A 26,498-nucleotide genomic window follows, 5' to 3' on the forward strand; every position below is an offset into this window, starting at 1 on the left:
TAAGTTATGTTAAACGCAGGGCCACAGGCAATGGGTAGTTACCCGAAACGTATCCAGCAAGTGGATGTAATAACGATGTATGTATACCAGTTGAATTCAGAAGAACGGAATACGAAGTGCGATAATAGCTGCTAAGTTACATGGCTTATGTATGTACCAGCACCTTGTGTGTGCACTGTTTTCGCTAATTATACTAAGTCTGGCCAGGGAAAGCGTGCGCCTGCCGACGATCGAGAGGGGATGGTGCAGCGGTCGAGCCACTGGACTGGTTGTGCGGGCTTCTCAGCCGCGCCTCGCCGTCCAGATTTAGATTATCCTTTACTTCCGCAAGTCCCTAATGGAAAATGCTGGGATGGTTCGCTTGAAAATGGAAGGCCGGTTTCTTGCCCAATCCTTGTCTACTGCAAGCTGTAGCTCCAACTGAGCCAGGTGGCGCAGTGGTTAGTACACGGAACTGGCATTCGGAAGGACGACGGTTCAAACCTGCGTCCGGCCATCCTGATTTAGGTTTCCCGTGATTTCCGCAGATGGCTTCCGGCAAATGTCGGGATGGTTCCTTTGACAAAGGACGCGGCGGATTTCCTTCCCAAACCTTCCCTAATCTGAGCCTGTGCTCCGGCTCTAATGACTTCGTTGTCGACGGGACGTTAAGCCCTCATCTCCTTCTCACCCTCCTCTTCCTTCTCGCCCTTGTTCTCCTCTTCCTGTAGCTCCGTCTCTAATTAATTCGCCCTCGACGGGATATTAAATTTGCTTTCAGCGATGAAGCTGTCAATACGCCATCTTAAGATTTAGAGGTAGATGGCGTGCCTTTCGTGTACCCCAAACAAATGAAGAAAAGTATGCTCTCTTCTAGTACGTGCCAGTAAACTCACCATCCTAGGTTCTTGAAAGAATCAAACTCTTGTATGTAAAACAGTTTCAAATGTCTGATTATTTTACAAATGAGTTAATGTTTTAAATACGAGACGTTAAGCATGTAAGAGAGAAAAATGAAAAAAAAGGTTTGAAATTATGTATAAACTTTGTTGGAAGTCTCTAAGTGGATTCATTATCAAACACTGGATGAGTCATTCTGGGTAATTTGCGCTCCGTCTTAAGGGGAGATTTACAATCTTTCGGTTCAAAAAATAGATTTTTTTAAAAATTGCATTTTTGGATCCATAAAAGTGTTTAGAATGCACCATTGAACCGGTTTTCCGAATACGGAACGGAAATGTTTGTTATTCGCGGTTGAACAAAAAAACGCACCTGCCTGAAATCGGCCTTTTTCACCCACCAGTTTTTTCTTTCGGAGGACGAGTTACTGTACCGGTGCTTCGGATGAAACACACAAAATTCAAATGAAAGTTTGAACGCGTGTGTTTGGAAGTTAGCCCCCTAGCATTTGCATTCTGGTGCGAAGACTGTGGAGATTGCGACTTTACTGGCAGTGAGCAGCTTCAGCGAAGGGTATTCATCAATTCTGAAGACCATGACAACGATGGACGTCACCCTGGGGCTCTATTCGACGCAGTTCGCCAAGCATTCGGACGACCACCGGATTCGAGCGGCCGAAAACCGCTTGTCACCGGCCGTGCGAGCGGCTCTGGAGCAGCGCAGGATGGCCCAGATCGAGCAGAACGCCCTCTATGAGGAAGAGGAAGGACTAGCTTGTCGACCCGAAATAGCAGATTGAACGTAAGTTGCATAATAAGGCATTTATATGTAGTCAAATCTTCAAACGCGTTTTTCTCAAAGTGACTTTTTTTTTTTTATTGCGCGGTACGGTAACTTCAAATCTACTGAACCGATTTGCATGATTCTTTGTTTCCGACGAAGCTAACTAAATTTTCTAGGAGTTATACCACTTTTATTCCGATCCATCAATTATAAATATTTTTATTTGGCCGACGAAGTCGAAAAATCGATGAAAAAAACACTTTTTTTCCAAATGACCGCCATTTTGTTTCCTATGGTCGAAATAGCTTAAGCGAGGTACAACTCCTAAAGAACCTTATATACTTCTCTAACGTCAACTCAATTTTGATTTCAGGCGAGCCGGCAGACCTGTAACATACCGCGCGTGGAGGTCTACATCGAAATTTTGTTTCGTTCAAATGGTTCGAATGGCTCTGAGCACTATGCGACTTAACTGCTGAGGTCATCAGTCGCCTAGAACTTAGAACTAATTAAACCTAACTAACCTAAGGACAGCACACACATCCATGGCCGAGGCAGGATTCGAACCCGCGACCGTAGCGGTCGCTCGGCTCCAAACTGTAGCGCCTAGAACCGCACGGCCACTCCGGCCAGCTTTTGTTTCGTTCCGACGGCACTTCCGCCTTTGCTCTTAGACATTTCCGGTCGAAAAAATTCCAGTTTGTAGAGGAAATATCAATAAACATTTTGACCAGATTTGACATTGGTATCTGTAACACATCTGGAGAAAAAAATTCTCGAAGACCATGCTTTTTTCGGGCCAAAGACGGTAAACCTCCCCTTAAGCAAAAGCAAATTCTTGAAGCATCTCAGTGTTTATTACGTCATATCTGCTGAAATCTGTGTCGTAGAATGATATAATTGTGCACGTACTTTCAGTGGTGTATGTGGATACTGTCTGAAAAATGTGCTGCCAATACAGATTGTAAAAAAAAATGGTAACAAATTGAAACGTCATGCCTGATCGTCAAGGTTTACTGCATGAACAGCGAAAATGTAGTAAGCAATAAACTCTCTTTTTTCCTTTCATTGTATTGTATAGGGTGACAACGAGAAAAAGTTTGGTAAAGATTTGAAATAATGTGTAAAGTTTGTCGGAAGTGGGTCAGGGCTGTCATTCTCAAATACTGGATGAATATAATCTGGGTGATTTTTGTGCCATGAGTTACTCTACCTCATAACATGTAAGCAATTTCTCTTGTAATACCTGTCGTACCGTATTACACATATAACATAGGATTGTACCTGTTATGAGTAGATTATGACAGGATTTTAAATTTTTAAATTGGGTCAATTACACTGACGGACAAACAAATCGCCACTCCAACAAGGAGAAGTGTGACACAAACGAAAGATGGTACACGTGTTTCTACATCTGAAAGATGATGTGTGTTCACATCTCGTGCCGGTCGCATAAGAGTGGGACTAGTAGCGCCAATATGAGGATGCAAACCAGGTTTGCTTTAAATGCACGCCGTAACGATCGTGAGTGTTAGTTACCTTTGAGATTGGACGTGGTCAACTGATATTAGGAAAGAGTGCCTCTATGGCGACAAAGACGACATTGCAATTTTGTCATATGATGACATGATGGAGACCGTGGCTGTTGTTTGAAGACAAATTTACTCTTAGTTCCTTTATTCAAAGGAACCGTTACCGGTTTCGAATCGTTGTGATTCATCATCAGACGGTTTACACGCTTTCTTTGTCACATTTGGTGTGTTTTTATAGATTAATTGTCCTAAAATATAAATAAAACATAATTATAAACACACCACACACAGATGGTTGCGTTACAGATTTTCGTTGCATGTGACTTACGTGAAACGTCGGTTTCGAGTGTTTGTTTTCATAACATTCGTCCAACCGATGTAAATGCATTCCCACTGCATCCTCGTTGTTGCACACGTAAATAGTTCTCACTGTACACTTTAGAGTTGTCGCTGAGATCGTTTCAACCACGCACCACATGTTTTGATACATACAAAGAGCTTACAAACATATGAGTATCACAGATGCTATGATATATCGTAACATTTGACGATGATGTCCTATGTTTGGAAAGGATCATATATTCATTTACAAAACTGTAATGCCCTTTACATTAGTACAGAGACATTGAATTTTTGAGCTGATATTGCTAAATTAATTATAAAGTTTTTTTATATATATTTAGAACTGTATAGGTAAAATAGTATATTATTTTATTACATTTGGCATCATGAGAATTATAGTAACATATAAATTTTCTACTTGATCTGCAGATAGGTGTATTAATATTATTTGCTTTGGAGGCTGGTGCGTGGTTGAAATGATCTCAGCGACAAATCTGAAGTGTACAGTGAGAACTATTTACGTGTGCAACAATGAGGTTGCAGTGGGAATGCATTTACATCGGTTGGACGAATGTTATGAAAACGAACACTCGAAACTGACATTTCACGTAAGTCACATGCAACGAAAATCTGTAACGCAACCATCTGTGTGTGGCGTGTTTATAATTATGTTTTATTTGTATTTTAGGACAATTAATCTATAAAAACACACCAAATGTCATAAAGAAAGCGTGTAAACCGTCTGATGATGAATCACAACGATTCGAAACCGGTAACGGTTTCCTTTGAATAAAGGAACTCAAAGTAAATTTGTGGCTGGTTGCTGTCCTAACACCATCAACAAAGACGCCATTATTAACCACTCAGTTTGAACGCAGTTGTGTAATAGGGCTACGAGAAGCTGGATGTGCCTTCTGCGGTATTGCAGAAAGACGTGGCAGGAACTTAGCCACTGTGCATGACTGCTGACAGCGGTGTCCAGACAATGTACGACCGTAAGAAGACCGGAATGCGGACGGACACGTGGCCCTGTCGAGAGGGAGGAGCACCGCGTTAGGTGTGTGCCTCTGTCGCATCGTACTGCATCTGCAGCATCCATCTGAGCTGCAGTCGGCACCACAGTGACACAACCAACTGTTACGAATTGGTTACATCCAGGACAGCTACGAGCCAGACCCGCTGCACTGTACATTCCATTGAACCCAAACCACCGCTATTCGCGGCTCCGGTGGTGTCAAGCGAGAGCTCGCTGGAGGGCAGGGTGGAGGTCTGTCGTGTTTTCTGATAACGCTGGCTGTGGCTTCGGTGCCAGTGATTGCCGTGTATTAGTTAGAAGGAGGCTAATTGAGGATCTGCGACCAGTCTGTCTGCTCGCTAGACGCCCTCCACTTACACCTGGAGTTAATGGTGTCGAGTGTGATTCCATATGATAGCAGGGGCACTCTTCGCGTTTGTCCCGCGCACCCTGACTACAAATTTGTTCGTCGATCTGGTGATTCGACCTGTCGTGCTGTCATTCACGAACAGCAGTTGAGGGGGGATTTTCCAACAGGATAACGGTCGCCCACACACCGCTGTTTTAACCCAAGATGCTCTAGAGTACCGGTATGTTACTTTGGCCTCCTTGGTCACCAGATCGGTCTCCAATAGAGTACATATGGGATATCATCTGTCGGCAACTCTAGCGTCATCCACAAACGGCATTAATCGTCCCTGTACTGACCGACAAGTGCAACAGGCATGGAATTCCATCTCACAATATGACGTCCTGCACCTGTGAAACACAACGTATGCACGTTTGTATGCTTGCGTTCAACATCTTGGCGGTTACACTGGTTGTTAATGCACCAACATTTAACATTTGCAGTGGTTTATCTGAAACGTCCCCTTAGAAAAATTATTGAATTACTGTGCTGATAAATCTCTTACATTATTTGATTTTCATACAGCTGAGCAAAACTGAACGTACTCACACATTTCGCTCTTTACCTATTCTGATCAACACTAAACTGACACACAATATTTTTTTAACGCAACGAAATCTGACTTTCAATAATCCCTACAAAAGAATGGCCCTGACTAACATTAACCTATACCTTTCACAAATCACTTACCTCACAAAAATCTTCGTTACTCGAACTACTGCAATACAGCGAGCGCCGCTACTGCCAGCTAAATAAAAGATTCAAACTACGGAAGGCACTAACTACTGACAGGCATAGTTAGGAAAAGAAAGATTTTGATAGAGAACAAACAATGTATTTACCTTAATAGTGTTCAAAAGTCATAATATATATAGCAGTTCATGACATCCATTCTTACAAATGTACTGTTTCTGACGGACACACGTCCAGATCATCCGCTCTCAAAACTCCGCCATCTCTCTCCCCACATTCACCACTGCTGGCGGCTCACCTCCAACTGCGCAACTCTACGCGCTGTTAACAGCCAACTGCCCAACACTACAATGGCAGACAACAATGCAAAGTAGCCACGGACTGCACACACCACAGGCAGTGATCTTCATTCAGAGCGCTACGTGGCGTTACCAACATAAAAACCTAAACAGCCTACTTACGTATCTCGCACTCATTAGACAGATGTATTCCCGAAATTTCATTATGAGCAGTGGCGCGGCTGGCACCACTGTTCTGGCACTTAGAATGGCATCGCTGCCATCGATTATAGGGTCACCATCTTTGCCTTCCGCGATTCAGGCCGGTGGTCGGGTGATTAACGGGGAGAGAAAAGAGACAGCGGAATGGATATTCGCAGGATCGGAGGTGGCTTGTTGACGTCTACCGTGAGGCCTGCCTGTGGTACGACTCCTGTACGCTGTGGGCAGGGTCAGCGAGAGATCCCGGCAGTGACTCGATGGGACCTCGGGTTCGGTATCGTGGTGGCGCACTGTTGTGTTTTAGGGTTTTTATGCTGCGAGGGCATGTATAGGTTCTTGTTACTGGCGATTGAAATTGAGATGTGTTTATGGCGTGACGGAGGAAATGTGTGATGCTCGCCGCTGTTGCGTGTGAAAACGCTTCGTCTGCCTTGTGTCTGTGCAGGAAGTTATGCGAAGTAAATAGCTGATACCACGGCGACGTCTTGCTCTCAAGCGTTGTTGAATATACACTCCTGGAAATGGAAAAAAGAACACATTGACACCGGTGTGTCAGACCCACCATACTTGCTCCGGACACTGCGAGAGGGCTGTACAAGCAATGATCACACGCACGGCACAGCGGACACACCAGGAACCGCGGTGTTGGCCGTCGAATGGCGCTAGCTGCGCAGCATTTGTGCACCGCCGCCGTCAGTGTCAGCCAGTTTGCCGTGGCATACGGAGCTCCATCGCAGTCTTTAACACTGGTAGCATGCCGCGACAGCGTGGACGTGAACCGTATGTGCAGTTGACGGACTTTGAGCGAGGGCGTATAGTGGGCATGCGGGAGGCCGGGTGGACGTACCGCCGAATTGCTCAACACGTGGGGCGTGAGGTCTCCACAGTACATCGATGTTGTCGCCAGTGGTCGGCGGAAGGTGCACGTGCCCGTCGACCTGGGACCGGACCGCAGCGACGCACGGATGCACGCCAAGACCGTAGGATCCTACGCAGTGCCGTAGGGGACCGCACCGCCACTTCCCAGCCAATTAGGGACACTGTTGCTCCTGGGGTATCGGCGAGGACCATTCGCAACCGTCTCCATGAAGCTGGGCTACGGTCCCGCACACCGTTAGGCCGTCTTCCGCTCACGCCCCAACATCGTGCAGCCCGCCTCCAGTGGTGTCGCGACAGGCGTGAATGGAGGGACGAATGGAGACGTGTCGTCTTCAGCGATGAGAGTCGCTTCTACCTTGGTGCCAATGATGGTCGTATGCGTGTTTGGCGCCGTGCAGGTGAGCGCCACAATCAGGACTGCATACGACCGAGGCACACAGGGCCAACACCCGGCATCATGGTGTGGGGAGCGATATCCTACACTGGCCGTACACCACTGGAGATCGTCGAGGGGACACTGAATAGTGCACGGTACATCCAAACCGTCATCGAACCCATCGTTCTACCATTCCTAGACCGGCAAGGGAACTTGCTGTTCCAACAGGACAATGCACGTCCGCATGTATCCGGTGCAACCCAACGTGCTCTAGAAGGTGTAAGTCAACTACCCTGGCCAGCAAGATCTCCGGATCTATCCCCCATTGAGCATGTTTGGGACTGGATGAAGCATCATCTCACGCGGTCTGCACGTCCAGCACGAACGCTGGTCCAACTGAGGCGCCAGGTGGAAATGGAATGGCAAGCCGTTCCACAGGACTACATCCAGCATCTCTACGATCGTCTCCATGGGAGAATAGCAGCCTGCATTGCTGCGAAAGGTGGATATACACTGTACTAGTGCCGACATTGTGCATGCTCTGTTGCCTGTGCCTATGTGTCTGTGGTTCTGTCAGTGTGATCATGTGATGTATCTGACCCCAAGAATGTGTCAATAAAGTTTCCCCTTCCTGGGACAATGAATTCACGGTGTTCTTATTTCAATTTCCAGGAGTGTATTTCGGAATTACTGAATGGTGAAGATATCCCTCGCGTAAAGCAAATGAAGCCATTTGCGCCATACTAAGGTACTGTTTTATTCTGCTTAAATCTGTGTCAGTTATATGTGCATTTATATGCCCTTCTTTGGTTGCAGAAGTTATAGAAGTGTGTAAACAGAGAGTTATGTGGAAAGGGATATAAAGTTGAAACCCGTCCAATAACTGATTACACTCGAACTCTGAATTACTAAAGGTGCCTTTCGATACCAGGACCTACCCTGGGTAATAAGTGTTATTCGGAGGTTGTCATGGTACTGTAAGTAATTATTATGCACAAAATTGTTTATTCTGATTATACTAAATTGGAGAAGTAAGGTCGGTTGTGTGCCGCTGTAAATTACTATTGTCTCCCTTGTGTGACAGAGGAGACAATTATTCCTGTCATATTTCGAGTTTTGTATTCGCGGGTTTGGTTAAGCTGACAGTGTTGAGTTGTAAGACCTATAAACGAGCAAGTCAAACAGAGTACTCTATGAGCTCAAGACGATATTCTACTACGTGGTACCTTAGTTTGTTATAGGTTAGAAGTATATTACGTGTTATTAATATTCTGCTGTTTGCTTTGTCTACAGAGGAGCTAGTTCTGTGAAGTAGTCGTTTATATTTCATTAGTGTGTTGCGCGTTGTGCCTTTTCGTGTTAATTGTTTTCAAGAAGCTACAGATGACTCTGTGTTTGTTGCAGGTAGCTGAAACTGACGTGTTGACGGAGGTCGCGTCCTGACGGGGTTGACAGTGGCCCTTTTTACTACGGCACATCCGGCTATCCTCCTTCAGTACATCTGCCTCGCTTATATCGTTACTACGTTTGTCGACTGGAATTAGGGCTTACTGTAATCACCTTATATGTTGAACTTAAGTATCTCCATTGCCAGGGCGCGAACCTTCTTGGGTATAGTCGTATTCTCATCTGTAAAGATTGATAGTGCTATTCATTTGTTATCGTCACATGTATGATTTATTTATCTTGTTATATTTAATGTCAGTAAAATGTAAGTGTTAGCGAGGTCCGAATTGGGACGTTCTATTCTCCTCTTGTGGAAATAAATTTAAGTGATTTTATTCCTTTTTTTAAGTAGCCTTTAGATGCGTACATTTTGCCTTCATGTTTGGTGTTGTTATGGCTTCCACGTTAATTAAAATTACAATAAAGGTAAATTTGGCAACGGAGGGTTTCGTGTATTTATTAATTGCTAAGTGGATCCTAAGTTAAGTGCAGGAACCCTACCACATTACTCTACGTTTATTATTTTTTGGTATTGCGATTTTTTGCCGTAATTGTATAGGAAATACTAAAAATCAAATTTTTGTTTCTGCTGCAAGCCTTTATATAGGCAGCCTGCAACTGGACTAGTACACTGTGAGCCGGTTTAGCAGTTTTTTAGGATTGGAGAGTATTCTCCTGGCCGGAGAGGGAGATTATGAATAAAAAGTAAGAGGCAAACAAGTAGTGGGCAGGCGGCACCTCAAGTACTTCAAAAATCCGCTGCGGTTCTTTCAGAGAGTTGTGGTGGAGTTCCTCCATTGAAAGGAAGCAGATCTATTCAGCTTGACAAGCACTCGCTTGTTACAGGTGCCTCTTTGATACTCCTAACAGGGCCTTAGCGGAAATAATATGCTGTTGCCATCTTTCGTAGCGGAGTGCCCACACAACTCGAATGACCGGCTGTTTAAAGGGAAACTGTGCACCTGACAATAGAACATATCCTAAAAGAGGAGGTGATAGTTTGTATCGTGGTTTTTGCTGTTGAATCAAACTTGTATCACAATGCAGTAAACTCTGTTTTCAGCTGGCGTTGCGTAGGAGTCGAAATTTTGTCAACCAATAGGGAGACCTTGGGTATAGCTTAAATTTACCCGAGCAACAGTTAGCGGGCAATGCTAGGGCTGAACGAAAATCTTAAGAGGCAGCTTTGAAAATTGTTCATATGGCGTAAATTAAATTAGAAAAAATAAATAACATCGTTGACTGTAATATTAGCTTATGAAGTGTATCCTTGTTTGTTGTATTAAGAGTCTAACATGTCCCTGTATGGGAGGCGTGCCCATAGCAGGTAAGACGTGATGTCGGTACCATCTGTCAGTTACCAGTCTTAGCTTCCTCATCTTGATGAGTGGTGCAGCATTTTCTCTGCACCACATGTTATTGTCATACCGACAGTATTCGGTTTTCAGAGCCTTTTCAGCTAGGCAGAGTATCCACTACACAAATACAACCCAACAGCACGAATGAATAAACGTGTAGTGTCACAGCCGACCTTTACAAATCTTTGTCCTGAATTTTATTAATATAAATATGTGGAACCAAACACTGTTAATTGCACAAACGAAACCTATAAAACTTTAGGGATTATGAACTGTATCAGAGATGCTAGAGATGTAACTATAAATGTAATCTCTGAATGGACAAAAAATTGATCACATTTTTTGCTTGTTTTTCTCGCTCATTTTCTTAACTCGTTCAATTCTGAATTGCAATAGCTTTGATCTGACGTTAATTTATCTGGATGTTTAGCTTTAATTCTTATTTGGAGAATTAATGTTTGATCATAGTCCAGGGATAATTAAATGTATAGGAACCACAAAAAAGTATTATGTTCACAAACAACATACTTATTTTTGTTTTTCCGTCATAACTATCGATTAGCTGCTGTTACGACCAAATTTAAGTTGTGTGTGTGTCAGTTACTTTGAGAATATATTGTTAAATCCTTTTTTTATTTCATTTAAAATACTATTCCTTTCTTTATTAGATTAATAACTGCGGAATAAATAAATACGGAAGCTTTTCCTTTGGTCCGCGTTATTTTCGACCGCCATTTCAATCGCAGCTATTATTTGTCTTTCAATTCCGATACAGCCTGCAACCATTTTCACATTACGAAGTCCGGTTATAAATTACGTATTTTATTCCGAAAGGAAGTAGCATTAAGTTTCACGGTCAGTTTATAGATTAGCAAAAGAGCTGCCGTAGCCTTCTTAAAATTCCCACTGAAAATGTTTAATAATTTGCGTAAAAGCATTAACAAAAGAATCGAAGAAATTATGTTTCACAAAAAGAGGCCACAGTTTTGTTTAACGTTGCTGCCATTGCTAATTGCTAATTGTATCAGAGTTTACCGAAAGTTAATATTTTCATTTCTCAGTTATTTTACGTAACTTCGAGTCATTTAAAAAAAGGTGGTGACGTTAAAAACGATGATCCAAAACTATATGGAACGACTTGAACTAACCACTACGAGTAACAGGCAGAGTTTAATGGTTGGATGACGATGATGGTGGTGGTGATGAAGATGTGGTGTATATGAATGACATGAATAGTAGAACGTAAGCTGACTTGCCTCGATAGCCGCGCGCGTTAGCACGTAGTTTCGGGGATTCAAGGAGGGCTCTGGGCGCGTATCGAATCCGCCTGGCGGATTAACGACGAGGGCTGGTGTGCTGGCCAGCCTAGATGTGGTTTTTAGGCGGTTTCCCACATATGACTAGGTGACGTGGAGTATTTTAAAAGTATGAAACGCAAATTGGGTTGTTTAGTGCGTCAACCAGTTCGCGAGACTGCGCACTGCGGCGAACCCACAATTCTGTCAACGCGTTTCGGGGCCACGTGACTATCACACTCATACTTAACGCCCTCCTTGGAGTTGCAGGGAGTAAAACAGCGGAGAGCATCACAGTGTCCTCAGGATTCAGATGAAATTGCAGGGTGAAATTCGCTACAGATACATATGAAATGTGTGAACAAATATGTTTGAAATACGTTACATACATGTGGAATTCATATTTGTGTGAAATATAAATGACGTACTCTTATATGTATGTGAGCGAAGCCGCGGGAGAAAATCTGGTCTCTCTAGGCAGTATTAATAATTTTCATTATCTGCAGACATACTTGATCAATACTCGTACAAGACAACATAGATAAATGTATTTAAAAACAAATTCAAATCTGCTTTTTATGCAGCTCGTAGTGGTGTACGAAGCTACCAACACGGTGAGTCATAGAGGTGTACACTGATGAACCAAAACATTACGGCCACCTGCCTAACAGCTTGTTTGTCCGTCTTTGGCCCGTAATACATCACTGATTCTGCATTTCAGGGATCCGTCAGCGTCTTGGTAGGTTTATGGACATATGTGGCATTAGATGTCTACGCACCGGTCATGTAATTCGCGTAAGTAACGGACCTCTGGTTTGCTGACACGGTGATGACGCCCGATAGCGACCCAGATGGGTTCCATAGGATTTATTGTACATCAGACGTAATTGGTCACCGAGATGTCAACGTGAGTTCACTATAATGCTTCTCAAACCACCGTAGCACGGTTCTGTCTGCGAGAAACGGACAATTACACTGCTGAAAAATGACATCGCCGTCGGGCAAGAGATCAAACGTGACGGGATGCACGTTGTTCGCATGTCTTCGATTACTGCCACAGGTCCAGTGCAAACGCAGGAGAACGTCTCCCATAGCACAATATTGCTCCCAGCAGCCTGTGTCCGTGGCGTCTCGAGCCGCCTTTCACCTCGGTGACGGCGTTTGTGGAGACAACCATCGACCTAGTTTAGCAAAAATGTGATTCATCCGAAGAGCCGCCACGTTTCCATTGATCGACTGTCGAATGTCGATGGTCCCGTGCCCACTCCTGTATGATAAAAAGAATTCAGACACCCCAAAAAACATACGTTTTTCACATCAGGTGCATTGTGCTGCCACCTACTGCCAGGTACTCCATATCAGCGACCTCAGTAGTCATCAGACATCGTGAGAGAGCAGAATGCGGCGCTCCGCGGAACTCACGGACTTCGAACGTGGTCACGTGATTGGGTGTCACTTGTGTCATACGTCTGTACGCGTGATTTCCACACTCCTAAACATCCCTAGGTCCACTGTTTCCGTGTGATAGTCAAGTGGAAACGTGAAGGGACACGTTCAGCGCAAAAGCGTACAGGCTGACCTCGTCTGTTCACTGACAGAGACCGCTGACAATTGAAGAGGGTCGCAATGTGCAATAAGCAGACATCTATCCAGACCATCACACAGGAAGTGCAAACTGCATCAGGATCCACTGCAAGTACTATGACAGTTAGGCGGGAGGTGAGAAAACTTGCATTTCATGGTTTAGCGGCTGCTTATAAGCCACACATCACGCCGGTAAATGCCAAACGACGCCTCGCTTGGTGTAAGGAGCGTAACCATTGGACGATTGAACAGTGCACAAAGGTTGTGTGGAGTGAGGAATCACGGTACACAATGTGGCGATCCGATGGCAGGGTGTGGGTATGCCGAATTTCCGGTGAACGTCGTCTACCAGCGCGTGTAGTGCCAACAGTAGAATTCGGAGGCGGTGGTGGTATGGTGTGATCGTGTTTTTCATGGAAGGGGCTTACAGCAATTGTTATTTTGCATGGCACTATGACAGCACAGGCCTACATTGCTGTTTTAAGCACATTCTTGCTTCCCACTGTTGAAGAGCAATTCGAGGATGGCGATTGCATCTTTCAACACGATTGAGCAGCTGTTCATAATACACGGCCTGTGGCGGAGTGGTTACACGACAATAACATCCCTGTAATGTACTGGCGTGTGCAGAGTCCTGACCTGAATCCTACAGAGCACCTTTCGGATGTTTTGGAACGCCGAATTCGTGGCAGGCCTCACCGACCGACATCGATACCTCTCCTCAGCGCAGTACTCCGTGAAGAATGGTCTGACATTTCCCAAGAAACCTTCCAGCACCTGACTGAACGTATGCCTGCGAGAGTGGAACCTGTCATCAAGCCTAAGGGTGGGCCAGCACCATACTGAATTCCAGCATTACCGATGGAGGGCGCCACGAACTTGTAACTCATTTTCAGCCAGTTGTCCAGATACTTATGATCACATAGTGTAATTGACAAAGTCGTTGGGTCAATATGTGAACACGTAGGGAAGGTCTACTGCGGAGCTCCATGTTAAAAACTGTCCTGTGAACGGTGTGCTCCGAAACATTTGTGCGTGTACCAGCAATGTGCTCTTTCGGCAGAGATGCCACAGATCACCATCTATCCTACTTTACAGAGCAGACAAACCTTCGAGCCGCACTGTAGGGAAGCAGCCTACTCACGCCTTATAAAATTCTCATCAGTCTTTCCATTGTGTGCCAGCCTAGTCCGCTGTAACTAGCTCTGACGTCATAAATGTCGCGCAACACTTTAAAAATCAAGTAAATAACCTGAAACGTTTCTAGCATGTCAGGAGTAATACTAAATCAATGTGTTGAATGTCAGTTCAACAACTTTAACCATTTTCGAAATTTGAACGTTTTTCTGTAAAAATCATTGGCGCAACAGAAAAGAGCTAGAAACTTAAAAATTTATATTTAGATTCCTTTTTCATAATGATTTGGTAGAAACAGTATTTTGAATCTCACAAATTAAAATTTTAGTTGAACTTCATGATTTTCTGGTTTTTGTCTTAAAAATTAAGGAAGCAAGATAGATTAAGTAGGCGATTAAATAAGGCTAGGATGTTTAAATTTAAGTAGAAGGGAGATCCGCTATAATCATAAAGATGTGAGAAGTTTCAATTGAATAACTATAAAACTATAGCGATAGCGTATCTCCAAAGGGCAAGTTCAGAGCTCGTCTACTGCATGTAGTGTAATTAAATTAATTCTCTCGCCCAAAATATTTGACTTAGCCACGTCAGACTGTTATTATGATTACGTACCTGCGTGCTGATTGCAGATTTAAATTGAGAGCTTCATCGGCCATCAGAAAAGGAAGCGATGATTTATTCAATAACCTAAAGTGGTGCATTACTAGCCCAGCGGCTAGTTGGGGGAGCCGATTTGATCAGGCGTTCCCTTAGCCGTCCGCACCGCTGCTTTATATATAAGAACGCTGCGTGAGAAAGGAAGGCCCCAGTTCTCTCCAGACGCTGAATAGCACACCATCAGTGTCGGGAGTCGCGTCGCGTCGGTATCATTGCTATAAACAGCCTCGGATGCCGTAATAAGTTACTCGGGATACGCATTACCACGAAATCATTTTCGAGTGAAGTGTTAACTTTAATGATATATCTTCACTTTGCGTATGTCGTATTTTCACGTGCCGTCGCGGGACAGACATTCTACCATTATTTAGCGTGGCGTTTGATGAACATTATCATCAAATTATGGCGAGCATTCACTTGAACATTTAATTTGGACAGTTATAGTTGCATCAGTGCATTAGTCTCTGAACTGCTCTGGTAGTTGGATTGTGTGGATTCTTTTTTTTTTTTGATCTGTGACTTTCAGAATATAGCGAACGTTTTGACAGGATCGTTTTTGATTATGAATCCCAGACAATCTCCTAATTCCTCAGAGCTATAAGCTGTAGCTATAAGTGTATTTCTCAGATGAAGTGGGCACTAGGAATTCTAATTACAGGCTTCACGTTTTGCTAATCACTTTCTTGTTGCCAATATTGTAGTTAGAGAGCCAGTGTTGAGAACGGCAAAAGACAGCATAAATAATAGGAACATTTAAACAACATTAAATCCACCAGCCGCCCCACATATGGTGCGTCGGCCGGGAAATGCATCTTTTCTACATCTACATTCTACATTTTAAATAATAACAACAATTTCCTCCCGCCGCCCCACAGCACGTTCTGTGAAGTGTCGTGGAGGTCGTACCATTTAGCGCCCATTGGTATTATCACTTTCTTTCTGTACATGCTCACGAGAGTGGTACGTGGACATTCGATCAGCTTCGTCGTGTCTACTCGTTGACAGGCTCTGCGTAATAATTTTCTGCCCTTTGTCACAGTCACTTATCTCTATGCATTTTCCCATTTGCATCCCGTGTCTTCGCTAGGGTGATGCTCAATCCGTGTCTGCTCCGCTTACATACTTCTGTTGTCGTAATATTTTGGCTGATCAGTGAACATTTCCCGGGCAGTTGTTAGTGAGACAGTAACACTGGGGTCTGTACAGCTAGCACAGTGGCTGGGTACTCACCGGGCCGTCTTCTGGGTCAGGCCGTACACCTGCTGGCTGAAGCGGAAGGCCAGGTCTCGGAACTCCTGCAGCGTGAGCGGCGCCAGCGTCGAGAACACGTTCCACCACACGAAGCGCTCTGCAAAAGGCAAGGTAGGGGAGCGTCAGGCGAGCCGCTGGATTCCAGTAAACTGGGGGGCGTAGCGATTTCACAGGGGGCGAATGCGCGCGCTAGGCTCCATTGCAACGAAAAGCCGCGCGGGATTAACCGAGCAGTCTAGGGCGCTGCAGCCATGGACTGTGCGGCTGGTCCCGGCGGAGGTTCGAGTGCTCCCTCGGGCATGGCTGTGTGTTTTCCTTAGGAGAATTTAGGTTAAGTAGTGTGTAAGCTTAGGGACTGATGACCTTAAGTCCCATATCATTTCACACACATTTGAACATTTTTGCAACGAAAAGTTCTGTAAAGTATTTTTGTGACCGCAGGTAAGGACTGAATACGAACGCTTTCTAAAGTGATTACTCCATCAAAAAAAGAAAGGCACGTTCCTTGTAGGACTGGAAGCAGAGAGAGATAGATAGATAGATAGATAGATAGATAGAGAGAGATAGATAGATAGATAGATAGATAGATAGAGAGAGAGAGAGAGAGAGAGGGGGGGGGAGGGAGGGCGGAGGGGGGTAAGAGTGGGGGACACTGTAGATTTAGCCAACGATTATGTGGGGGCTGTGCTTCCTCACGCAACAAATTCCGTTCATATACAGTAGAGTGACCAATACATCTGTTTTCTTTTGTTGAAAATTTTGTAAAGAGCTTCTATCTTAATGTAAAAAATTTTGACTTTCTTGCAGATAATCTAAAAGAATGAAATGACACAATTTCAGCGGCTTTAGTGGTCTCATACAGATATGATTTCATGTATACAGACTGAAGCGGGGAGTGAAAATTTCTACCAAGACGGTGAATCGAACCTGGGTCTCCTACTTACTACGCAGGTTCGTAGAGTGGGGCGGCAGTGAGGATTTGGACCGACGAGGGAGGTGTGCCTGGGTAATCCGTGCAGTTGTGCGGACCACTGTGCCAGGGTGGTGTAGTGGCTAAGGCTAATGTTAGTAAGCAGTAGACCCGGCTTCGATTCCCGGCCTTGGTACAAATTTTCATTCGCCGCTTCAGTCTATATATGTATAAAATTTAAAAGAAGGCATGACTGACTGCACGGACTTTCTTACGAGGTGGTTTCACCTATCAAACAAAATTATGGTCTCTGCCGTGGAACTGCATGCCACCCTGAAGTCTGCAAGCAGGTGAAGCCTGAGAGAAGGAAGAATCTTCTCAACTGCTCCTTTTGCCTCAGCGACCTACAGGCGAATCCACAGATGTCGCAAGGAGATAGAATGCTTCAACTGAGTGTGGACACCTTCCAAGATGCTACTCCAGGCGGGTATAAAAATGAATGTCCGCAACGGAAAATACTGAACGTGAAAATGAAGATCTGGCCCCGTCTAAGTACCCCCTGAAGCAGATCTTAGGATCTCTTAGTGGTGATATTAACTCCTCCTTCTTGCACTTTAACATATAAATTACAACATAAACATAAATGAATGATTAAGGAAACTAGTAACTACAAACGATAAATGCTCTTTCTGCTTATACATTTACTGTAAATTAAAACCCCTTTATATATTACAAATTTTTATATATCAGTTTCCAATGGACATAGAGAGATACAACTGGATTTCCTGACTAATCAACTGCCCAAATCTGCCCCCTTTTATAGCTACGCGATCTAATCTAATATAAATAACGCGGGATGACTGACATCATCTACGTACCAAACACAAGAAGACACTACTTTCAAAGATGATCTGCGGTGGTGTGAAACCTCAGTGGAAATAAAGTTTACGTGATCACAGCTGATTAGCTTTATAGCCCCAGTAAGCCGAAGCAATTCGCAACATCACATTGTGTCCTGTGTCCGGTGCGTCGGAGTGATGGTTCTTGTACATGTCAGCGACGATGGAAGAACTCCAGCCACAAATAAAAACTCTTTCAAACAGTAGAACGGCAAAAGGCTGTCCTCTGACTAGTATACTCTAGTACTGTCTTCTCCTCTCTGTTTTCTACAGACGAGGAACGCGGACTCCCAGCCACAAGGACGGAGTTCAGATAACATCTCAACGTCAGTACAGGCAGAGGAAGTGCTCTCAATCACTGAACGCTGCATACTCAACGACGACTCCCTATCTGGAGGCGAAGTCCAGAATCGTATAAGTTCGCAACAGTACAGAGCCTAACCGTTCTACCTATAAAATCTCGTGAGAACAAAGGCAGCAAGTCCGTCTGTACCAACAAAAGCTGATACTAAGCGACCATTAAGCCCTGGCGCTCAAGACGGAAGACCTCTTTCTCTCCATCGCTGGCTTCTCAGCAAAGGTAGGCCCTCTTCCTCGTAACTGCAGAAGGCGAGTCATATTCTCGAAACCACGGAATATTCTCCCTCTCTGCAGATTCTTCCGAACGCCGACCAACCATATTTTAGTCTTTTGTCGTCCAGCACGGAAAGTTTGCGAGGGAATACCTATCCCCGTTAGTTAGGAATTCACACAGTGGCACGCTTCTCCGAGTAAATCCTCGGAAATAGCCCAGCCTGCGTGATTTCCAAAGTAACGCTTCCTCGTTGCTCTCTGCTGCGTCCAAGATGTTCTGAGTTTCCAGTTATTCTTCCGGCCTAGCTACAATACTAACCAGCTGCCACTCTATTGTGCTTCAGCGCCCAGGTGCCCCGACCGTCCGTCTTGCGCTACTTCCTGTTCTTAGCAGGACCAGCACTTCTGTGCGGGCTTTTTCCACCCAGGGCCTGGGCTATGCGTTCCAACCTCTGCTAGTATAGGCAATCATTCATTACGCCGTTTTCATAGTGAAGACAATCCATCACCGTTCATGCAGTAAGCGTTAGCATCGGGAAGTTCACCGAGGCCTTTTGCAGATGATGCCGTGGTGTATCGGGAGGTTGTAACAATGGAAAATTGTACTGAAATGCAGGAGGATCTGCAGCGAATTGACGCATGGTGCAGGGAATGGCAATTGAATCTCAATGTAGAAAAGTGTAATGTGCTGCGAATACACAGAAAGAAAGATCCCTTATCATTTAGCTACAATGTAGCAGGTCAGCAACTGGAAGCAGTTAATTCCGTAAATTATCTGGGAGTACGCATTAGGAGTGATTTAAAATGGAATGATCATATAAAGTTGATCGTCGGTAAAGCAGATGCCAGACTGAGAGTCACTGGAAGAACCCTAAGGAAATGCAATCCGAAAACAAAGGAAGTAGGTTACAGCACGCTTGTTCGCCCACTGCTGGAATACTGCTCAGCAGTGTGGGATCCCTACCAGATAGGGTTGATAGAAGAGATAGAGAAGATCCAACGGAGGGCAGCGCGCTTCGTTACAGGATCATTTACTAATCGCGAAAGCGTTACGGAGATGATAGATAAACTCCAGTGGAAGACTCTGCAGGAGAGACGCTCAGTAACTCGGTACGGGCTTTTGTTAAAGTTTCGAGAACATACCTTCACCGAAGAGTCAAGCAGTATATTGCTCCCTCATACTTATATCTCGTGAAGAGACCATGAGGATAAAATCAGAGAGATTAGAGCCCACACAGATGCATACCGACAATCCTTCTTTCCACGAAAATACGGTACTGGAATAGAAGGGAGAACCGATAGAGGTAGTCAAGGTACCCCCCGTCACATACTGTCAGGTGGCTTGCGGAGTAAAGATGTAGATGTAGATATTTACAAGGTGAACGTGACAATGTCAGTCTTCTTTAAATATTCATATATATGATGTACAACCTATCATACTATACCTAATTCCGGTTTTGAATCACGGCGAGGTATGTATATGAGTGCTTGTAAGGTGCGAAATTATAGCCACCTTACAACCTTCAACTATATCCATGACTGGGGAAACGAAGTGGCATTCAGCTGGGTACCAGGGCACTCCGGAATCCAGGGAAATGAGGAGACATACATTGCAGCCCAGGAAGAATTGTGGGAACATGTGCTGTCCCATTCCGAGCCATTTGCCCGCTGTTAAGCCACGAAGTCATATGCCATTGAAGGCAGAGTGGCTGGGAGTGCGGGAAAGCTAGTTGCGGTCTGTGAGACCAAGTGTCCGGCTGTGGCGATCCGACTTCCCATCGCAGGGGGGGAGGGGGGGGGGCATAAAGTGGCACTGACCCGTCTCCGTAAAGGGCATAGTGCTCCGAACCGTGGCCTCTTGCTCCCACTCCAGCGAGAGGATTCACCAGTTAGTGGGAATTGTGGAGTGCGTGTTTCACCTTTTAACAGAGTGTACTTTATATTCTAACGAGGCGGCAGCGGTAAATTTGAATGGGAACCTGCCCTCCATGTTAGCCGATGACGAGACGAGTGTGGTAGGCTATTGACAATGCTGTGGCTTGTCTAGACTCCAGCCTAAACCACTGTGTTCCACGTTTTACTGTGTTGCATGGCGGCTGGCACATGCTCTTTTGTTTAGCGATCAGCAAGACGCACAGCCAAATAATGCTTTCATGATCAACGCCACCATAATAACCAACTGTTCGGGTGTCAAAAATGATTATTTATTTCGGTTTCACATCAGAAACCGTTGGTTTTAGCGTTTGTAGGTTTGGAGAAAAGTTTTGACAATGTTGACTGGAAGGCACTTTTTGAAAATCTTAAGGCAGCAGGGATAAAATACAGGTAGTCAAAGGTTATCTACGTCCTGTACTAAAACCGGACTGTATTTATAGGAAGGATATGAAACGAAAGCAGTAGTTGAGTAGGGAGTGAGATACGTTTACACCGTATCCTCGATGTTATTCAGTCTGTACGTTGAGGAAGCAGCGATGAAACAAGGAGAAATTTGGGAATGGAGTTAAAGTTAAGGAAGAAGAAATAAAACCTTTGATGTTTACCGATGACATTGTAATTGAAAATGAGCTCTTCTCGGTTTACAAGCCTCGTCATTTCAAATAAAACGCTCGAGCTTTCGATCACTATCTTCGCCAGCGTCGTGAGAAGTAAGAAATAGTGACAGCCGGGGCTGGGACGATTTTCCGTATAATCGTAATTCTGTCAGACGCCATACGACTAGGAAGAGCAGTTCAGCGACGTAGATAGAATCTCGAAAAGATGCTATAAGATGAATGTCTAGAAAACTGAAAAAAAAGGATATAAATGTAGAGTCACAACCGCGAGGGAGGCATTTATGAAACACAAGAATTTTTTAACATCTAACATCAATTTAAGTGTTAGGAAGCCTTTCGTGAAGGTATTTGTCTGGAGTACAACATCGTATGGTAGCGAAATATGGGCAATAAACAGCAGTTCACGCTTGAAGAGAATAGAAACTTTTGAAATGTGGTTCTACAGATGAACGCTGAAGATTAGTGAAAATTAGATGGATAGATCATGTAATTAATGTAGTGGTACTGAATGAAATTGGTGAAAAAAGAAATTTATGGCACAACTTGATTAAAAGAAGGGATAGGTTGATATGACGCATCCCGGAGCATCAAGGAATCGCCAGTTTGGTGATAATGTGTGTGTGTGTGGGGGGGGGGGGGCAGGAGGGGGAGGGGAGGAGTAAAATGGTACAGGGAGGCCAATGCTTGACTGCAGTACCCCCGCACTCAAATGGATGTAGGTTGCAGTAGTTAGCAGAGATGAAGAGGAGAGGATAGACTGTGATGGTGAGTGCGTCAAACCAGTCTTAGGACTGAAGACCACAACAAAAATAACGACTATAAGAACACAGCGTTTGCTATTGATGTCTGTTCTCATAGAACCACCATGATGAGTTTTGCACGCCCTCATTCCATGAGACACAATGTAAAGGTCTGGCTTTTATGTAGGAAACTGACATAAAGTTTGGTTACGAGATTTACACGCGAAATTCTCCACTTAATGAAAAAAACCGATAGTGTAATTTTTTTCTGTCACCAGATTTCGTACTGGGTATCAGCGGGTTGTGTGCCACAGTATTCAGCGGAGGTGGCGAGTACATATGCTGGATTAAAAGGAAAGAAATACTCGATGGAAAACGAAGCAGCGAAACGTTACCACTCTTAATGAAAGTTGACTAACGCTCTGTGTTGACAAACTCTGAAGAGCATTTTTACATCGTAAAACTCTACTGTGTCTACGATCGTTATCCTTAGAGGCAATCAGTTGGTAACAGATAAATATTTAAAACGTTTGTATGTGTTTGGACCATGACACGTATTAATCGAAGAGGAACGCTGAGATTCAAAACGATGATGGTAAACGCTCTAACAAAGTTCATCTCTCACTATGCTGCGAAGCGACAAAGATTGCCTTTCTGCCCAGAATTTTCGGGAGACGAAGGTCTCCCCTTAATGGATGTGCAATCTTCGTCGTAGCACTCGTGTAGCAGTCTATTACTCCAATTATGGAATTAGCTGGCGGGAACAATTTCGACGACCAATATTTGCAGTAATGCTCCTCCGCAACCCTCAGTTAATACCCTAAATTGCCCTTAAAATCGACCCCACAGACTCTATTAGCGGCTACCGCAGTTTCCCAACGACCATAGTTCACGCGAGCCGCTTCATGCAAATGTCGGCTGCAGCTTCCGATGACGCATGCGCTGCGCTTTATAATTATTAAGGCGGGCCTGGGCGCCAGAGAGCACATTTGCGCCTCGCACGCCACGCTAATATCTCTGACCCTCTGCCGCCCATGATGTATCGCTGTCCTCGGCCAGCTGGTGTCTGCGCATTTCCGGCCTTGGAATGGAGGGGAAAAATGGCGCGTGAAGTTTCGCTAAATAACACATGCAATTACTGTGCGACTTTGAAGTACTAACGTATAATTGTCGTTACTTTTGCAGACTTTTTTTTTTTACAGGAGATTGATGTCAAAGATTACATTTATATCCCACTCAGTGATAATTCTGAGGTGCAATACTGTAGTCCAAGGCAACTACGAACGAAGAAGACTGAAGATCTTATCAACTCGGAAGAATTTTGTTGTAGAAGGACAAGAGATTAAAATAATGAAAAGAAGCAGTACAAAATAGAAATTATTGAAACACATAAGTAAAGACGGACTACAAGTTGTTTGCACTCTGCTTGGAAGTAAGCATGAAAATGGTAGGTGGCTCTCTGTCATACACTAGACTGCCATTAATGACTCATTCTCCATTACAATGCTTCTAACTGATTATCAAGACTTTCTACTAAGTTACTGTAGATTATTATAGGTACGGAAGTTCACAGACTTTCCATTCGTCCTGCAATAGTCCATCAGGATGATATGATGATTGCACCAAGTTAGGTTAATAGAGTCTCTTGATTTATAATAATAAGTTTATTGCAGCCAAATAGCCATACAAATTGAAAGTACAATGATAATAATAAAAGAAATTAGAAATTTTACATATTGTGATTTGCATAGTCACTTATTGGCCTTGTGATTTTGGTACATAACTATATGTGGTAACGTTAGTATATATCGTGAGACAGTTTACGCTCACACGTTTTGTTTGGTTGTTGCAAATAGGATGGTAGAAACCATGGACTACCATTCTGGTGACCACATGTCTCATTTCAAAGTTTTCCTTTGTCCATGTTCGGTAAATCATGGTGGCTGTGTTGTAAAATTCTGGAGGTATGTCTCCCCTTTTTTCCTTCAAAGTTTTAAGTAGACTTTCCAAAGCGCTGCTGTTGGGTAGCATCAGGTTTGTCCATAGGTCTTCCCTCACCAGGAGGTATACAAGTCCGAATCGTGTTGCTTTGGACACTCCTATTGCTTTCTTTCTAGTGTTGTTAGATTTTTCACTGTAAGATGTGGGCCGATAATTTCTATGCCGTGCGCCAGTATTGGGAAGATTTTGGCTCTGAATAGTGCCACTGCTGTCTCTGGGCTAAGAGATCTGATACATCGTATTTCACGGATTGACATTATTGCTTGCATTGCTTTCTCTGTTACATGTTTTGTGAAACACTTTACAGTTGTTGGTGTTGTGACCCCTGAGTACTTGAAGTCTTGTACAATCTTCAGTTTTCTCTCCCGTATGAAGATCTCAGCTGATGCAGGTGCTCTTCCTCCATTTCTGAGTACCATCATTCCTGTTTTCGCCACATTTATTTCGAAGCCAACCTCCCATGTCGTTTATCGCTTCTTCTAACTTTGCAATGTCCTTTACGCCTATTACAATATCGTCTGCGTATGCATATGAGATTACAGCCTCCCTTTGGGGTATTCTTAGGACTTCTTCCGCTGCAAGGATAAATACTAAAAGCTTGTTCTCAACAGATAAGTAAGATTCTCAGCCACCTGTGTAATAGCTCTCTGGAACAGGGCATTTTCCCTGATAGACTGAAATATGCTATTGTTATACCTTTGCATAAAAAGGGGGATAGATCTGATGTCAACAATTACCGTCCAATCTCCCTTCTAACAGCTTTATCCAAAATTTTTGAGAAAGTAATGTATTCAAGAGTAGCTTCACATATATGTAAAAATTAAGTACTAAGAAAATGTCAGTTTGGTTTCCAGAAAGGTTTTTCAACAGAAAATGCCATATATGCTTTCACCAGTCAAATTTTGAATGATCTGAATAACCGAACACCACCCATTGGGATTTTTTGTGATCTCTCAAAGGCTTTTGATTGTGTAAATCATGAAATTCTGCTAGACAAGCTCAAGTATTGTGGCATGAGTGGGACAGAGCACAAATGGTTTAATTCGTACCTAACTAGAAGAGTGCAGAAAGTTGAAATAAGTAGTTCTCGTAACATGAAAAGATCAGCACATTCCTCAAACCGGGGAACTATCAAGAATCGGGTTCCACAAGGGTCAGTCTTGGGTCCTTTGTTGTTCTTATTATATATTAATGACTTGCCATTCTATATTCATGAAGAGGCAAAGTTAGTTCTCTTTGCTGATGATACAAGTATAGTAATCACACCTGAGAAACAAGAATTAACTGATGAAATTGTCAATACTGTCTTTCAGAAAATTACTAAGTGGTTCCTTGTAAACGGACTCTCACTGAATTTTGATAAGACACAGTACATACAGTTCTGTACAGTGAATGGTATGACGCCATTAATAAATATAGACCTTAATCAGAAGCATATAGCTAAGGTAGAATATTCCAAATTTTTAGGTATGTCCATTGATGAGAGATTAAATTGGAAGAAACACATTGATGATTTGCTGAAACGTTTGAGTTCAGCTACTGATGCAATAAGGGTCATTGCAAATTTTGGTGATAAACATCTTAGTAAATTAGCTTACTACGCCTATTTTCACTCATTGCTTTCATATGGCATCGTATTTTGGGGTAATTCATCACTGAGGAATAAAGTATTTATTGCACAAAAGCGTGTAATCAGAATAATAGCTGGAGTCCACCCAAATCATCCTGCAGACATTTATTTAAGGATCTAGGGATATTCACAGTAGCTTCTCAGTATATATACTCTCTTATGAAATTTGTTATTAACAACCAAACCCAATTCAAAAATAATAGCAGTGTGCATAACTACAATACTAGGAGAAAGGACGATCTTCACTATTCAAGATTAAATCTAACTTTGGCACAGAAAGGGGTGAATTATACTGGCACTAAAGTCTTTGGTCACTTACCAAATAGTATCAAAAGTCTGACAGATAACCAACAAGTATTTAAGAAGAAATTAAAAGAATTTCTGAATGACAACTCCTTCTACTCCATAGAGGAATTTTTAGATATAAATTAAGAAAAAAACCAAAAATATTAAAAAAATAAAAAAATAAAAATAAAAAATAAAGAAAAACAAAAAAATAAAGTTGTTATATTAACTTAAGTATGTTGTTAAATTAACCTAATTATGTAATGTATTGGAAAATTCGACTCGTTCCACATCATTACGAAATATCGTATTCATGATCCATGGAACTAGTATTAATCTAATCTAATCTAATCTAACAGAGGACTCATTGGGGTCTTCCTGTAGTACTCCGTTTGATTGGAGTATCGGCTCCGAAAGGGAGAGGTTGTCTGAGATCCTTTTCTCGTTCCATCGAAGTATTGTGCTTATGACTGGTGTCCGTACGTTGTTTTCTCCTAGGGATTCCCCTGGTTTTTTGGTCATTAATTTTCTGTTTATAAAGTCAAAGGCTTTTGTGAAGCCTATAAATACTACATAGACCTTTCTCTGTCTTCAAGGGCTTCCCATACGCTCTTTAGCAGGAGTTCTATTGCAGTCAGAGTTGATCTACCCTTCATGAATCTCATTTGGCTTTCGGGGAGGTGTTCGTCGATTGTTTGCTTTATCCTTCCTGTTATTATTTTTATGAACACTTTGAAAGGTAAGTTTTCTGGGGCTATGCCTCTGTATTTAC

General features: G+C 43.4%; 1 protein-coding gene across 2 annotated transcripts in view; it reads right to left on the minus strand.

Annotated features, from left to right (window-relative positions):
- Window positions 1–26,498, minus strand: part of LOC124787880 (neprilysin-4-like) — a 726,210-nt gene that overhangs the window by 34,559 nt on the left and 665,153 nt on the right. For both annotated transcript variants that reach the window (XM_047254857.1, XM_047254858.1), the window contains exon 11: window positions 16,116–16,233. In XM_047254857.1, the coding sequence (XP_047110813.1) occupies window positions 16,116–16,233 (118 nt within the window). The remainder of the gene's footprint in view (window positions 1–16,115; window positions 16,234–26,498) is intronic.

This window comes from Schistocerca piceifrons, chromosome 3 (assembly GCF_021461385.2).
Source record: "Schistocerca piceifrons isolate TAMUIC-IGC-003096 chromosome 3, iqSchPice1.1, whole genome shotgun sequence".
Lineage (NCBI taxonomy): Eukaryota > Metazoa > Arthropoda > Insecta > Orthoptera > Acrididae > Schistocerca > Schistocerca piceifrons.